Below are 16,124 nucleotides of genomic sequence, written 5' to 3'. Positions count from 1 at the left end.
CCACAACGAAGTTTACTTTTTCTAGTTAACGGATAGATGAAGTCTACTTGTTAGCTAGAAGTCTACTACAAAGTCAATAGTTTGGTCAATTGCAAAAATAAACAGAGTAGACTATAATAGAAGTTAACTTGTTGAAACTTTCTAAGAGGTCTACTCTGTTCTATGTTTTTAATTGCAAAACTGACCAAAAATTTAACAAAAAAAGTCAACTATCCTAGTAGACTTCATCCAGTGTCTGCTTTATTAAATTGTAATTGCAAAAATAGACCACACAAAATAGACTTCAAGGGAAGTATCTTCATAGATGCCAGTTTATGTCTACAAGGTTGACATCAACATGAAGTCTTCATAATTTGAAAACCAATTTATTGCAAATTGGTAAATAATTTTAAAGATTTTCTTGTTGTATTATTTGATATATGATATGTACTTGCCTATGTATGTTTTTGAAATGATTATATATTATACATATGGAAAAATCAAGTTTTTGGTTTTCTTAGGCAGTTAGGTCATTAACTTAGACTTATTTTGGAAGTCAACGTGTGGGAGTTCTTTGTGAAGTCTGTATAATTGAAAAAGTCTTTAATTGAAAATATAAAAAGAATTTTATTGATTTTTTAGTTCGAAGATGAAACGGCGGCGAAGATGAAGCGGCGGGGTTGAAGAATACAAAGTTCGGCGAGATATGGTACAAATTATAATAATTATAATAATCCTGGTTTTAGAAAACCAATTCCGGTTTATTTGTAATGATTATGTCGACGACTTCTCTGGCAGACTTCTGCACGGGAAACTGAACCGTCTGCAAATCAATCAAATCAATTTAATATTTGTAATGATTATGCTGAAGACTTGTTCGAAAGACTTCTTCTAAGAATATAGAATTCTACAATTATAAGTATGAAATGAAGTGATATATAAACTTTCTAAGAATTACCCAACTGTGAATGATTTCAGTCTCCAACACTACAATTAAGGGTATTCTTAGCTATTAGTTGTTACACTAAATCTTATTGAAATTACAAATTTCTAGGATTTTTTTTTCAGTTTTTGGATAATTTGACAAATTAGAAGAGAAATCTGATTTTATAAAAATGTCGACGACTTCTCTGGTAGACTTCTGCACGGGAAACTGAACCCTCTGCAAATCAATCAAATCAATTTAATATTTGTAATGATTATGCTGAAGACTTATCCGAAAGACTTTTTCTAAGAATATAGAATTCTACAATTATAAGTATGAAATGAAGTGATATATAAACTTTCTAAGAATTACCCAACTGTGAATGATTTCAGTCTCCAACACTACAATTAATGGTATTCTTAGCTATCAGTTGTTACACTAAATCTTATTGAAATTACAAATTTCTAGGATTGTTTTTTCAGTTTTTGGATAATTTGACAAATTAGAAGAGAAACCTCCCATAATTTTATAAAAATTATATTTTTTATTATGTCGACGACTTCTCTGGTAGACTTCTACACGGGAAACTGAACCGTCTGCAAATCAATCAAATCAATTTAATATTTGTAATGATTATGCTGAAGACTTATCTGGAAGACTTCTTCCTGGGAAACTAAATCGTACTTTAAACTACAAATCTCAATTTTTTATTTAAAAAATACAAAAATAATTTATTATAATAATTAAATTAATAATAAAATAAAAAAAATCAAAATCTCAATTATTTACAAACATATTCTGGGTAATTCTCTTCCACCGTCACTGCTCCACCACCCCATCTTCTGTTTAATCTTCTCCTCCGGCTGTAAAATTCTCGGCCTCCACCATCTCATGTTTAATCTTCTCCTCTGCCTGTAAAATTAAAGAAAAGAACAAGATTTGGAAAAAATCTGACTTCAAGCAATTAAATCATAAAAATCCAAATAAAAGTTGAGATCAAACTCGAAAAAGAAAGAACTAAACTTTTTCCAACAGTTTACCCAATAACAATTCTCAGATCCAAATAAGAAAACCCATGTAGAACCCAAATTCAACCAACATAAAACTAAAAACCTAGATTTGGTAGGTAGATATGAAAACAAAACCTTTGGGATTAGATTTGAATATGAATGAAGGTCAGATCTGGAGGGAGATTCGTAGAGTCACATTTGCATAACTTCTTCAATAAAAAAACAAGATTAAAAAAAGAGGATAGATTGGAGTTTTAGATCTACTTTTTTTTTTTGGAGAGCCAAGATATATTTGAGAGAGAGGCAAGTAAAATAAAAGAGAATCTAGGGTTTTCATATTTATCTTTGTAACCACGAAATATTTTGTGGGTATATGCAGCTGAATTTTTTAGAGTAACAATATTGGAATTTTTGAGAGAGAAATTTTGGAGAGAGAGAGATCACATAAAAAATTAGGGTTGACTTAGAAAGAGAAGTATATATATGGTTAAATTAAATTATCCAGTTAGGTTAAAATCAAGGAATCGGTACGCATTCGGTTAGGTTCAGCTATCGGTTTGGTTAAATTGTCGGTGAAATTAAAATAATATAATATTAATAGTTGATAACATTACAAAGTCAACCACCAATAGTCTGCAGAGAAGTCTACTTAAGCAAACCCTAAATCAAATAATTTTAACCTAATCAGTCTTTCCTCCCTTAATTTGACTAGTTTATATGTAAATTTATTTTATTTCAATGCAGAAAGTCTATGTGGTTATTATTTGGTCAATAGGTTTACCAAAATATTTTTTATAATTTTAAAAATTAAAATTTAAACTATAATTAAGGAGTAGACATATTTTTATGTCTTCCATTAGACGTCAATTTGAAATCCACCATAAAGAAATATATTGCAGACTTCCTCGGGTTACAACTGTCATTTCGGCTTTTGTTTTTTGTTTAGTCGTAAGAGAGTCAACTGTAATTTCAGCACCCTTAGTGGTTATGTTTCTCGAAAATCGAATATGGGATCTACGATTTCATTCAAATGCAAATAAAGGTACAAAAAATGCAATTGTCCCAGTTTTTTTTCTAATTAAATAAAATGCAAAAATGTCTTAAAAAAGTATTATTTATAAATATAGTACTAGCTTATAAAAATTATAGTAAAACATCTATAAATTAATAATATTGAAACCAAATTTTTTTTATTAATTCATAGTGATATTAATTATAGATGCATTTTAATTGATTAAATTATTAAAAATTATGAATTGAGACAATTTAAGCAAAACAATATTAAACTTTCGAATATGGTTTGGAACTGAATGTATGATATTTATAAAACATTATTCACAATAAATACAAATATTATAGACAAATTAACTTATACACATGACATACATAAATCCAAATTTATGAATAATAATATTAATTGTCTGATAATCTATGAAACTATTAAAATAAAAATGATGAATATCTGCTGCACAAAAAAAATGATGAATATGTAGAAATTGAAAACTTAAAACAAAAATTTGCTATTTTTATGATATGTTATAGAGCATTTTATATTATTATATTTTGAAAATACAACATAACACTTGTTTTATAAGGATGATATTTAGAAGAAATTTTACCCTTTTATAGTCTTTTGTTCATTTTTGCCCTTATTTTTTTTATACATTAACTTAATTTTTAGACTTTTTTTAGGTTTGGGTTCTCTATTTTACATTTAGGGTATAGTTTTGAGGGGTTAGAGTTTTAGTATTTGGAGTTTAGGGCTTAAAATTTAATTATTTTGTATATAGAAAATAGTATTATTAAAAATGGCCAACAATAACAGGTAATTTTGCAAAAAGATATACAATAAGAGTAATTTTACAAATATCTCATTTTCAAAGCATACATTATTATAATAATTTTGTAATCCGAAATTGAGTGTAGATTTAGACTTTGTGAGAACAAGGTTCATATAGAGAAAGATCCCAAGTTTTGGAGATGGAAATTTTGGCGAAGGTTTCTTATAGATTAGATGATTAGATTTTCTATCGACTTGGCAAATAAAAATCAAATTAATGTGTATAGCATATTTACAAACATTAGTTTTGTTTTGGACCATGAAATATGGTTATACAAGTAATTTTAATGATTCCACATTATATATAGAGCAACAATTAAAACTACTTATATAAATATCATAATCAAACCCAACAGTCTCTCTCGAACTCTTCATCTCTCTCTCGCAAAGAACGCTTTGGATACTCTGCTTTTACCGGCGAAAACGAAACCATGGGTGGTTGTTGCGTCTCAACACCTCTCGATAACGATCAACCTCCTCCACAACAGCCACAGACTCAGCATGTCGAACGTAAGAACGATGGATTCGTCAACTGGCCTTTCACAGAGTTCTTCCTCTCCGATCTCACGACAACGACCAAGAACTTCAGTTCCGACGAGATCATATCAGAGAACGCTGAAGACTCTTCCAATGTCGCCTTCAAAGGTCTTTTATCAGAGAATCTTGGCTTCGTCGCTGTCAAAAGATTCAAGATTACGCCTTGGGATCATTCTGACTACTTCGCGGTACCCTTTTCTTTTCCCTTTAAAGCTTATCACTTTTGCAACGTTCATTGATTTCTTTTGATGGGTTTGACTCTTTTTCGTTCAGGACGATGCAAAAGAAGTTGGGGAGCTAAAGCACAAGAGACTCGTCAAGCTGTTAGGATACTGCAGCGATGGTGATGAAGGGTTTCTTATTGCAGAGTTCATGCCAAACGATACTCTTTCCAAGCGTTTGTTCCATCGTATGATTACTCCTCTCTTCACCTTCTTCTTTTTTAAATCTGAGTTTAAAGAGGCTGCATTGGTTATTTAGGTCTGTACATGTGTATCTGCATGTAGGAACGGTTGAATCAGAACTTGTTAGTATTTTCTGTTTTTGAAGTTTTTGTTGGTTGTTATTGACAGAGAAAGACATGGATTGGTCAATGAGGTTGCGAGTGGCGTAACATATAGCTGAAGCATTAGAATATTTCAATACCGCTGGTTTTGAATATTACAGTAATCTAAGTGCTTACACAGTTTTGTTTGATAAGGTATGTTATGTAAAACAATATTTTCATCATGCACCTATGCCTTCTCTCGTTTGATCTTATAAGGATGCTAAACTGTTTAATGGATATGTTGAAGGATGGTGATTCCTGTCTATCCAGTTTTGGCTTGGTGAAGGAGGTCGTCGATTGTGATCGAAGAACGAAAAGTAACCAGTTTGTGATATTCTCTAGTCGTTTCAGACTATTTCATTTCAGAATGTGTGATGTTTATATTCTCATATTGTAGGAAACGTGACCACTGAGAGTGTGACATACAGATTTGGTACCATCCTTGTGAATCTGCTTACTGGAATCCAAATTCTTCCAAGCCATGTAAGTGATTCTGTTCAAGTCCTCATCTTGAATTTGTGATTGTGATTGTGATCACTAGATGCTCTTTCATTGTCAATTTCTTGCAACACAAGCTACATATTACTGAGTTGGTTATTCTCCTGATTCTAGGCTCCTGAGATGATCAATAGAAAGGATGTTACTGATCTGATGGATCCAAATCTGAATGGAAATTTCTCTAATGAAGAAGCTGCCACAGTTTTAGCACTCGCCACTGAATGTTTGCAATGCGAGTACAGAAAGAGTCTTATCACAACAGAGCTTGTTGCAACACTTAAAGACTTGTATACTAAAACACAAGTAAGAAGGGGGCTTACTGTAACCGTATCTCTATCCTTGATGATTTCTTTCGCATTCGTTTGATAAATCCGATCTTTTTGCTTGTAGATTCCATCTCTTGAAATGCTTGAACTGGCAAAGCAGCACGATCAGGCATCATCTTCGAGTCAACAGCAACAACTTGGACACTGTGGTACTAGCCAAGCTCAACATGAGCACTGAATCCGCTAAAAGTCTCAACAGAGCTACTCGTCTTGAAGCAATATGCTTAGTAGGGGGTTGAAGATTCTTGATTTTGCAAGAGTTTCTCTAGGATAAAAAAAATGTTCTATAGACTTTTTTTTTTTTGGTTTGTTAAACCTTTTTTTTTCTATCGATCTTTACATCAGTTCTTGCTCACTCTTTTTTTTTTTGTCGTCCAGTTCTTGCTCACTTTCAGAACACGAATCTTTACCAATTAAATAATCAACTCATGATATATATATCATAACTGTTTTGCTTTGGAAGTAGTCGTGATAGAAAACCATCATGGTGGAGACAGCGATGAACCTTTATTTTTTTTTTTTGAGACTATGGATATGATTGTACGAGACCAGATTATGAAATTTCATAACGGAGATGCATCATGCATGATATACGCCAAGAACAATAATCTCACTAAGATTGATTATGAAATGAAAAATAATTTATTATTTATCCGCTAGCGAGTAAATCTCTCTCGTAAAAAGCATTGTATGAATTCACTTAAAATAACACTTAAAATATATATTAATTTTGCCATTATGAAATAACACTTAAAATATATATTAATTTTGTTTAATGATACATATCAAAATATAATCGATTGATTGACACTCTTAGGATATGTTTTTATCAACCAAACATTAACTAAAATAGAACTCCAAAATTAGTTGTCCAAACCAAACGAAATAAATTTACAAAAAAAACTTTTACAATTAACGATTTGAACGACCGAGCGAGACAGTCCGCCTTGAGATTCGACGAGCGTGAGATTTTAGACAGGGTAAAGCTAGTGAAGGAAGCCCAGAGCATATAGAAATCATCAAGAAGGTTCGAGAACGTCGGCCAATCTTCAGGAACTTGTGGATCATCGCAACTAATTCTGCACAATCCGTCTCAAATCTCTCACAAACAACTTCTTCAAAATGAATACTCTCCATGGCCCATAGCATAGCTTCTAACTCCGAGTGAAGAGGAGATGGGCTTCGTCGAAGACACTTTGTTCCCAACAGTAAAGTTTGATTCTCACAGTCACAACACCACCATCCCTGTCCTGAATTGAGATCTGATGCTTTCCAAGAAGCATCGATCTAACAACGAGATACTTGAACCTGGATTTCCCCGGCAACCCCAGACTCCTCTGATTGTAGTTGCGCTTCCTCCCATAATATTTTTTTTCACATAAAGCCTGAGTAACAATATCGATTCACTCTAGCTGCGTGGATTGAAAAACGTTTTTATTCATATATTTCTAGAGCAACCATAAGATCCAGAGACAACTTCTCTTACAATATGTTTTATTTGTTGTTATTTTGTTAGTTTTCCTTCAAAAAAAAAATAATATTTTTATTATATTTAAGTATACATTTTAATATTTTTTTTGTTAAAGAAAAGAAAGTTAATTTTTAAAAATATACACATATAAAGTAATATATATATAAGTATTTTTAATTGATTAGTATATAAATATGTCGTCTAATGGTAAATCTAATAGGTCGGAATGAACTTACGTGGTAGAATCGTCTTTGTAACAGTTTTTTTTTGTCAATAAAAGAATCAGCTCAAATAAGCCAATTGGGTGGAAAATTGTTTACAAACAAAACATGATGCGAAGATACACGCGTTTGGCGTGCCAAAGAATCCGCTTGTACATTTGCGTTACGAGGAACATAAATCAAAGAAAAAGAAGAAAACTCCTCCCTGTCTATCCAAATGTCGTCTAGGTATGTTGCAAAAGCTGGCCACTCATTAGGGGAAGACACCATCTTCACCAAATCTGAGCAGTCTGTAAGGAAAACCACCTCCCGGAAGTCATGTCCAATCATGCAGCGCATCACCCAAATGAAGGCTTCAACCTCTGCATGTAACAGAGATAAATTTCACTGGTATTGGTAGCTTTGAGCACTGGTTGTGATCCTTGTGACGAGGTGCAAAACCATCCTGCACCTGCACAAACATCTGTCGTTTTCCAAGAACCGTCAACATAAAATCTATATCGTGTAAAAACCGGAGGAAGAAGAGGAGTTATAGTTCCTCGATTCCCAAAAATTGAACCCATAGGCGGTGAGGGAAAATCCTCCGTCTCGACGTCCAGCTGAGCCGCCTGCCAGGTAACCGCCTCTCCTTCCACCACCCAGACAACCTCATTCGGGCGCTCTACCTGATTCTCAAAAATACGTGCATTCCGGGCTTTCCATATATACCACATCAGCCTAAGAAAAGTCGCAACCTGTGAACCTGGATTTGTAGGACCCAAAAAATGATCAACATTAGCGTATACTGACTCAGTCGGGAAGAGGTGCGGCCCCACCGGTACATGAGCTAAAGCCCAGACCTGTCGAGCCGGCGGACACAAAAATATTGCATGATTGATATCCTCCTCATCCATCCCGCACCTTGTACAACCAACACCACAATTCACCCATGTCTGTCTTAGATTAGTAGATACCGAGATACAACCCGTCAAAACTTGCCACATAAAATGCTTTAATTTTGGTGGACAGTGAACCTGCCAAACCCTAGCTAGAAGAGGAGTAATCTCAGGACCAGACGCAAGAGTCCGAAAAGTACCATGTACTTCCAAACATGTCGTATCATACCCAGATTTTACCGTATATTTCTTAGTTTTTGTAAAGTGCCAACCAAAGACTTCAAGCAACAATTGAGAGGTATAGCCTCAATCAGAGCGATATCCACAGGATCAAAATGCTCCATGAGCAGGTCCTTACGTCAAGAATTCGTTTGACGATCAATTAGATGAGTCAAACGAAGAGTTGGGTCCTTAAAAGGACTGTTACTTAAGGCTGGTCTCGGGAATTGAGCCGGAACCCAGGAATCATTTCATATAGAAATGGAGGTCCCTTAGCCAACCCTTGTAATAAGCCCTTTGTTCACCAGAGATCTAGTAGATACAATACTCCTCCACCCATAAGAGGGTAAATATGACCGTATTGGATCCATAGGATTTGAGTTCCGGTAATACCTACTTTTAAAAACCCTGGCAAACAGTGAATCCGAATAATCTATCAGCCTCCATAACTGCTTAGCCAACAAAGCCGTGTTAAAATCATCAACACTCCTGAAACCCAAACCACCCAACTGCTTGCTACAACATAACCTTTTCCAAGATATCCAATGCATGCGTCTGGCCATTTGTACTCCACCAAAAGTTTGTCACTACACTAGTAAGTTTAGATATATTAAATCATTTGTAACAGTTCTCATAATTTATATTAAATAATAAATACAGAATTTTTAAAAAATATTTGTACGGATATTATTATAAATTTAAAATATCATTAACTCACAACACGGAAAAATCATGATTTTATTATTTTATTAATATTATATATTAGAATATTAAACATGTCATATTAAATTGATTATCATATGTAAAAAACAAAATATTCATCTGTGTTTAACGTGTTAAATTCCTAGTAAAAGAAACATGTCTTACTCTCATCAAGTTGTTGTTTTTAGTTTTTTACCTTTTTATGTTATGGATAAATTCCCTCTCGAACATACCACACCGTACTGAATTTAGGGTATATTAGAAAATATTTAATCAAAAGTGGTATTTTTGGAAAGGTTTAAATAAAATCGCTAGAAATGATAGAATTCCCTATTTATTCACATATACTAATACATAGTATTTATATAAATACAGTAAATGTCATATAGTAGGTCTAAGAGTATGTAACTAACTTCAAATAGGTTACTGAATTAGAGTAAATTCGTGACAATTTTAACAATATATAAAGCAACAAATATATAAGTTTTCTCATAATCAATCCCAACGGTCTCTCTCGCCCTCTTCATCTCTCTCTCGCAAAGAACGCTTTGGATACTCTGCTTTTGCCGGCGAAAACGAAACCATGGGTGGTTGTTGCGTCTCAACGCCTCTCGTGAACGATCAACCTCCTCCGCAACAGCCACAGACTCAGCATGTCGAACCCAAGAACGATGAAGTCAAGAACGACGAACCCAAGAACGACGGATTCATCAACTGGCCTTTCACAGAGTTCTCCCTCTCCGATCTCACGACGGCGACCAAGAACTTCAGTTCCGACGAGATCATATCAGAGAACCGAGAAGAATCTTCCAATGTCGTCTTCAAAGGTCTTTTATCAGAGAATCTTGGCTTCGTCGCTGTCAAAATATTCAAGATTACGCCTCAGGATCATCCTCACTACTTCGCGGTACCGTAACCTTTTCTTTGCCTGTAAAGCTTATCAACTTTGCGACGTTCGTTGATCTCTTTTGATGGGTTTGACTCTTTCTCTTTCAGAAAGTCGCAAAAGAAGTTGGGGAGCTAAAGCACAAGAGACTCGTCAAGTTGTTAGGATACTGCAGCGATGGAGATGAAGGGTTTCTTGTTGCAGAGTTCATGCCTTACGATACTCTTGCTAAGCGTTTGTTCCATCGTATGATTACTCCTCTCTTCATCTTCTTCTTTTTGTGAATCTGAGGTTAACGACGCTGCATTGTTGGTTTGTGTGACATGATTGTGATTTGTGCATGTAGAATCGATTGAAACAGAGCTTAATGGGTTCTCTGTTTTTAATCTGAAGACATAGAGCGGCTGCATTGTTGATTTAAATTGTGCTTTAGATTCTTAAGGACTAGAATAGTGAATAGCTCTGTACTGCTTGTAGGAACGGTTGAATCAGAACGTGTTAGTATTCTCTGTTTTTGAAGTTTGTATCGGTTGTGTGATTGACAGAGAAAAACATTGAATGGTCAATGAGGTTGCGAGTGGCGTATCATATAGCTGAAGCATTAGATTATTGCAATACCGCTGGTTTTGACTTGTACAGTAATCTAAGTGCTTACACAGTTCTGTTTGATAAGGTATGTAATTTAAAACATTATTTTCATCATGCCTATGCCTTCTCTCGTGTGATCTTATAAGGATGCTACACTGTTTTATAATGGATGTGTTGAAGGATGGTGATGCGTGTCTATCCAGTTTTGGCTTGGTGAAGGGGATCAATGATGATCAAAGAACAACAGGTAACAAATACGCATTTCTCTCTTCGTATCATTCTTACTATTATTATTATCTAAATGTGATGCTATCTATACTCTCATTTTCAGGAAGTGTGAACCCTAAAAATGTGACATACAGATTTGGCACTATTCTTGTGAATCTGATAAGTGGAAAGCAAATTCCTCCAAGCCATGTAAGTCATATCTTGCTTTCTTAGTTGTGTGAATAAACCATTCATCTTGACTTTGGTGATTGCATGTAATCATAATTAAGGTTATCTACCATATTTGTCAATTTCTTGCAATACAAGTCATACACAAGTCGATTAACTAGTTGTTATTATCTTGCTTTCTAGGCTCTTGAAATGATACTTGGAAAGACTCTTGACCAGTTGATGGATCCATACCTGAAGGGGAGGATCTCCATGGATGAAGCTACCGCAGTTTTCAAACTCGCCACTCAATGTCTGCAGCACGAGGACCAAGAGAGCCCCGACACAAGAGAGATTGCTGCAACGCTTGAAACCTTGCTAACTAGACCACAAGTAATGAGCTTATCATCATATTCATAATTTCATTCTTTTTTTTTTTTTTTAATAATCTCGCATTCATGTTAAAGTTGATCTTCCTGCTTGTAGGTTCCATCTCATGAAGTGACTGCAGTGACAACGCAGACAGAGGAGGCATCATCGTCAACTCATCTTTCGCCACTAGGAGAGGCTTGTTCGAGGATGGACCTTGCATCTATTCATCAAATCCTGGTGTCGACAGCATACAACGATGACAATGATTTAATCGAGGTAACCAAACTCATCAATTATATTCTTAAACATGACTTTACAACTAATTTGGCATCAAAGAGGCTAACTATTATTTTATTTTTTCATGAGCTAAGTCATCTTTCAGAGAATGGACAGAGGTGCAAGAACTTCAAGATGTACGAAAACAAGGTGATCAAGCCTTCGAAGAGCAAGACTTTAAAACCGCCATCGCCTTTTATTCTCAGGTACGTAGTATAACATTCTCTGCCTTTCAGCAAGCATATTAGTAGAATCTCCATTTTTTTTCTCAAACCAGTTTCTGTTTTCTATCCACAGTTCATTGAGAATAGGAAACTGGTGTACCCAAGTGTTTATGCCAGGCGTAGTCTATGCTATATATTCTGCAATGATCCAAATAACTCTCTCCTTGATGGGATGACAGCACAAAATGTGTACCCGGATTGGCCTACCGCCTTATACTTGCAGTCTGTGGCCTTAGCCAAACTCAACATGAACTCTGACTCTACGTATATGTTGAAAGAAGCAGCTATTCTTGAAGCAAAGAGACAGCAACAGTGAGAAAGGATCTTGATTTTGCATATTTCCTTTAGGATAAAATGTGAAATAATCAAATAATAGATTTGACATTTTTGTTCGTTTCTGATTGAGAGAAGTCTTGTGTAAATTCTGAGTTTAGAATTAAAACAAGCTGAAACCTTTTCTATGTGAATCTTCATTTTCATCTTTTGCATTTGGGTACATATGATTGGCTATGGAGATGGCACTTAGCTTAACTCTTTAACAAAGGTTAAATGTATAACAATCATGCATGAAACTATAAGAGAAACAGCAACGATATTAGCAACCTTCCACTACAAGAAAAACTGTCCAAAGCCACAATTGAGCCACAAAAAAGTTATAGCCATCATATGTTAGCCACAATTCAGACATAAAATATTATCGTGTCTAGTTTGTAGCTATATTGTAGCAAATTTGTGTCTATTTAGCTACGAATCTAATTCATGGCTAAATCGTGACTAATACCTACAAAAACCACAACATATTAGAAAATTTGATTTATTTTAGTAAGATAGCCACAAATTTTTCACATATATATATGTTGGCTATACGAAACTTTAAACTACAAACACAAACACAAACCATAAAACCTTTAACTCTAAGAAACATATATAACTATTACAATATATCTAAATTTATAATGTAACACTAATAAAAAAATCTGAATCAAATATTTTTCAAACTTTGAATCATAACCCCCACATTAATTTATATACCACAAATTTTTAATTAATCATAAATTAATTTAAACCCTATTTAACTTTAAAACTTTTAAAAATAGAAATAAATCATAAATGGTTAAACCAAAACAGAACTCACTATATATACACAAAACCAATAATATTAAAGCAATTTACATATTTACTTTACAAAAAAACTATTTATTTATAAATTTAAATTTATAAACCAACAACTCAATTATAATATATATACATATATGTGAAACTTAATTTTAAAACCGTATATTATAACATCTTTACCTTAAATTTAATATTCATACATAAAAAGTAAACCAAAAACTACAAAACCAAAAAAAACAAACTAGCCTCTCATTGGCTAATACATAGAGACACAGGATTGAGCTTTGGCTTATTCTCCACCATTGATAGATTCAATCCAACGGATGAAATCTTCTCCTTCTTTTTTTCTTTCGTTTGGTTAAAACTCTTCCGTTCCTTTCTCCTTTTCTCTTCGTATCTCTCTCCTCTTTTACTTATTATCGTTTCCATCCGTATGAGAAAACCAATCCCATCCTTCTTATGGAAAAATCAAACAGTTTGCTTCCCATTTCCTCACATATCCGATCGCTGGAAGATGCAGCAGTTGGCGACGGATGCTCTTAGGAACGTCCTCGAGTTATTTCTCTGGCCTGAAGCGAAGGTGGCTAGAGTTTCATGATATTTGGGTTTACTGCTCCGATGATCTCTGTGATGGATACCTAGCGGTAGATCTCGCAGCAGAGGGTGGTGACGATAAAACCAGTTCTCCAATTTCATCGCTTAAGCTTATGAGATTAGATCCGGTTTCTTAGATCTGTTTTTTTCCGGATTACGGACTATCCCCGATGGTTGGGTTAAATCCTTTGTTGCTGAGGTTAGAGGTCTTTTGTGCTCGTCTTCTCTTTCCCGGAGTTCCAGTGGCAGCAGTTCATGTGATGGGGTTTGGTCCTGCGACGGGTTGTTGGCGGTGGTCCTGCGGCAATGGTTTCACGATTTTTTTTTTTGTATTTTGTGTTTTATTTTTTTTAATCAAATTAATCAGATAGCCACGACTTTTTTTTGTGATTAATCGTGTCCAAAATAACCATAAAAAGCCATAAAATTTTAATTAGCTACGACATCTTTTGTTGCAATGTGTGGCTAATTGCCGCAAAATATTTTGTAGCTAGTTCGTAGCACTGCTTCCGCGAATAGACACAATTATCAGATAGCTACGAGCTCAAAAACACAAAAAAAAATTGTGGCTTTTTGTGGATATTGGACTAATAGCCACGAAATTAAGGGTATAGCTACAAAAAAAATTGTGTCAATAAGCAACTTTTCTTGTAGTGTTCTTGTCTAGGATTAATTAGATAATATTCAATCAACAAAATTCAAGAACATGAACTCACAAGTGTGGTGTGTCACATATATTAAAGATCTCATGTCATGTGAATTGTGATCATTAGATTCTCTTTCATTGTCAATTTCTTGCAACATAAGCCACATCTTACTGAGTTGTTATTCTCCTGATTCAAGGCTCTTGAGATGATTGATGGAAAGGATGTTACTGATCTGATGGATCCAAATGTGGATGGAAAATTTCTCTAAAGAAGAAGCTCCCACAGTTTTAAAACTCGCCTCTGAATGTTTGCAATGCGAGTATAAAAAAAGTCTTATCACAACAGAGCTTGTTGCAACACTTAAAGCCTTGCAGACTAAAACACAAGTAAGAAGAGGGTTTACTGTATCTTTAATCGTATCCTTGATGTTTCTCGCGTTCGTGTACAAAACCGATCTTTTTTGCTTGTAGATTCCATCTCTTGAAATGTTTGAACTGGCAAAGTAGCACGATGTGGCATCTTCCAGTCAACAACAACAGGTTAAACCTCGCAAGGAGCTACTTGTTTAACGTATAATTGCATTGTTGATGAATTTTTCACAATGATCAGGTTAAAACCAATATTTTTGCTTGCAGGTTCCATCTTCTGAAACGCCTGAAATAACAAAGCAGCACGATGAGGCATCATCTTCGAGTCAACAACAACAACTTGGACTCTGTGGTACTAGCCAAGCTCAACATGAGCAGTGAGCACTGAATCCGCTAATAGCTTCAACCTTCAACAGAGCATACATGCTTAGGGGGAGAAAATTCTTGATTTTGCAGAGTTTCTCTAGGATAAAAAAAAAATGATTTATAGGATAAATAATGAGAAATTTTCGTTTTGTTGAAACTTTTTTTTTCTATTCTGCGAATCTTCTTTATTTCAATTATTGGTAACTTGCAGAACACGTTGTTAAGACATCTTTACTAATCTGCATTGAAGTATGATTGTTTACTTTTTAGTTTGTACCAAATTAATTTAAATAAAAATAAACAAAAACTAGTCAACCAATTAAGTAATTAATCAACTGATATATCATAATTTTCCAATATTTTAAAATTTTTATGGCAATGAACTTTGTAACTGTTTTGATGTAGTAAAAGTGTAAAACTAACCGAATCTACTATATATTAAAAGTTCATCCTTTTTAATTTTTTTTTTGATTATTTACGTAATATGTCATTATAATATTTTTGAAAACGTTATTTCTGCCTTAGTTACTAGAGTCTAGATAAATTAAAACTAAGTTGTACAGCATACTCTATGCTTTTTTTGTAAGAACATAATCTATGCTTATATATATATATATATCGATAGTTAATTTATAAATTATCATTCTTACTAAATCTCACTATTTTTATCACCAAACAAAGTTATGTAAAATTAGTTTAGATTACATATTTTATTTTTATAATTTTTTTAGAGTTCCAGTTTTATTATACAATTTTCCAAATATCACAAATAATTTGTATGGAAAAATTGCACATAGACCCACTTTTCCCAAACTCCCTTGCATCCACACCCACTTTTTGAGTATGGTGTACTTTTAGGAGTGTTTTGGCTGAGTTTGCATAAAACCAAAACAAGTTTGCCCAAACCAAAACAAGTTTGCCCTAATCCTTGACAACAATTTACTATTCCCTTTTCTTTCTCTCTCTCTTTTCTTTCTTTCTTATATCTTTATTATCATTTATTTAGTTATTAATAATAAATTTTGTATATTTTTTTACACAAAAGACTATTATTACATTTTTTCTACATTTTAAGATACACTTTGCTATATTTTAGATGAATAAATTGTATGATATCCATTTTTAGCTGAACATTTGATTGACGATAAATGGATGGTAAACT

At 33.8% G+C, this 16,124-nt stretch overlaps 2 protein-coding genes, 1 long non-coding RNA gene and 1 pseudogene across 3 annotated transcripts; 3 read left to right on the top strand and 1 right to left on the bottom strand.

The window, feature by feature from the left end:
* The first annotated feature begins 4,185 nt into the window (after nt 1–4,185).
* On the top strand, nt 4,186–5,840 carry LOC104768118 (putative inactive receptor-like kinase BSK12; annotated as a pseudogene).
* Nucleotides 5,841–7,420: 1,580 nt separating this feature from the next.
* LOC147920847 (uncharacterized) lies at nt 7,421–8,573 on the bottom strand. Its single transcript, XM_087501257.1, has 3 exons — nt 8,470–8,573; nt 7,806–8,254; nt 7,421–7,716 (listed from the first exon to the last, which is right to left on the bottom strand). Exons 1-3 carry the CDS (start codon nt 8,571–8,573, stop codon nt 7,421–7,423), a joined length of 849 nt encoding a protein of 282 aa, XP_087357383.1.
* A 1,094-nt stretch (nt 8,574–9,667) lies between these two features.
* Nucleotides 9,668–12,353, top strand: LOC104768117 (putative inactive receptor-like kinase BSK12). The gene is made up of 9 exons (XM_010492047.2): nt 9,668–10,057; nt 10,147–10,282; nt 10,582–10,709; nt 10,805–10,871; nt 10,956–11,041; nt 11,204–11,392; nt 11,486–11,647; nt 11,743–11,853; nt 11,945–12,353. Exons 1-9 carry the CDS (start codon nt 9,734–9,736, stop codon nt 12,185–12,187), a joined length of 1,446 nt encoding a protein of 481 aa, XP_010490349.2. The 5' UTR covers nt 9,668–9,733; the 3' UTR covers nt 12,188–12,353.
* A 1,027-nt stretch (nt 12,354–13,380) lies between these two features.
* On the top strand, nt 13,381–15,225 carry LOC147920846 (uncharacterized). The gene is made up of 3 exons (XR_015590488.1): nt 13,381–14,614; nt 14,699–14,767; nt 14,864–15,225. It is a non-coding gene; the product is annotated as an uncharacterized LOC147920846 (long non-coding RNA).
* Nucleotides 15,226–16,124: the final 899 nt, after the last annotated feature.

Source organism: Camelina sativa, chromosome 19 (assembly GCF_030686135.1).
Source record: "Camelina sativa cultivar CO46 ecotype springtype chromosome 19, ASM3068613v1".
NCBI classification, from domain to species: domain Eukaryota; kingdom Viridiplantae; phylum Streptophyta; class Magnoliopsida; order Brassicales; family Brassicaceae; genus Camelina; species Camelina sativa.
The sequence above is the reverse complement of the archived record's forward strand: the minus strand, read 5'-3'. Positions and strand labels throughout refer to the sequence as shown.

What these genes read in the sequence shown, in the direction of transcription:
- LOC147920847 (XM_087501257.1), bottom strand. Translation starts at nt 8,573, where the DNA reads ATGGAGCATTTTGATCCTGTGGATATCGCTCTGATTGAGGCTATACCT. An exon ending in CAAAAACTAAGAAATATACG is followed by an intron (nt 8,255 to 8,469) that starts GTAAAATCTGGG and finishes TGGTTGTACAAG; the next exon opens with GTGCGGGATGGATGAGGAGG. An exon ending in AACGACAGATGTTTGTGCAG is followed by an intron (nt 7,717 to 7,805) that starts GTGCAGGATGGT and finishes TGTTACATGCAG; the next exon opens with AGGTTGAAGCCTTCATTTGG.
- LOC104768117 (XM_010492047.2), top strand. Translation starts at nt 9,734, where the DNA reads ATGGGTGGTTGTTGCGTCTCAACGCCTCTCGTGAACGATCAACCTCCT. An exon ending in TGCTAAGCGTTTGTTCCATC is followed by an intron (nt 10,283 to 10,581) that starts GTATGATTACTC and finishes TGTGATTGACAG; the next exon opens with AGAAAAACATTGAATGGTCA. An exon ending in ACACAGTTCTGTTTGATAAG is followed by an intron (nt 10,710 to 10,804) that starts GTATGTAATTTA and finishes GATGTGTTGAAG; the next exon opens with GATGGTGATGCGTGTCTATC.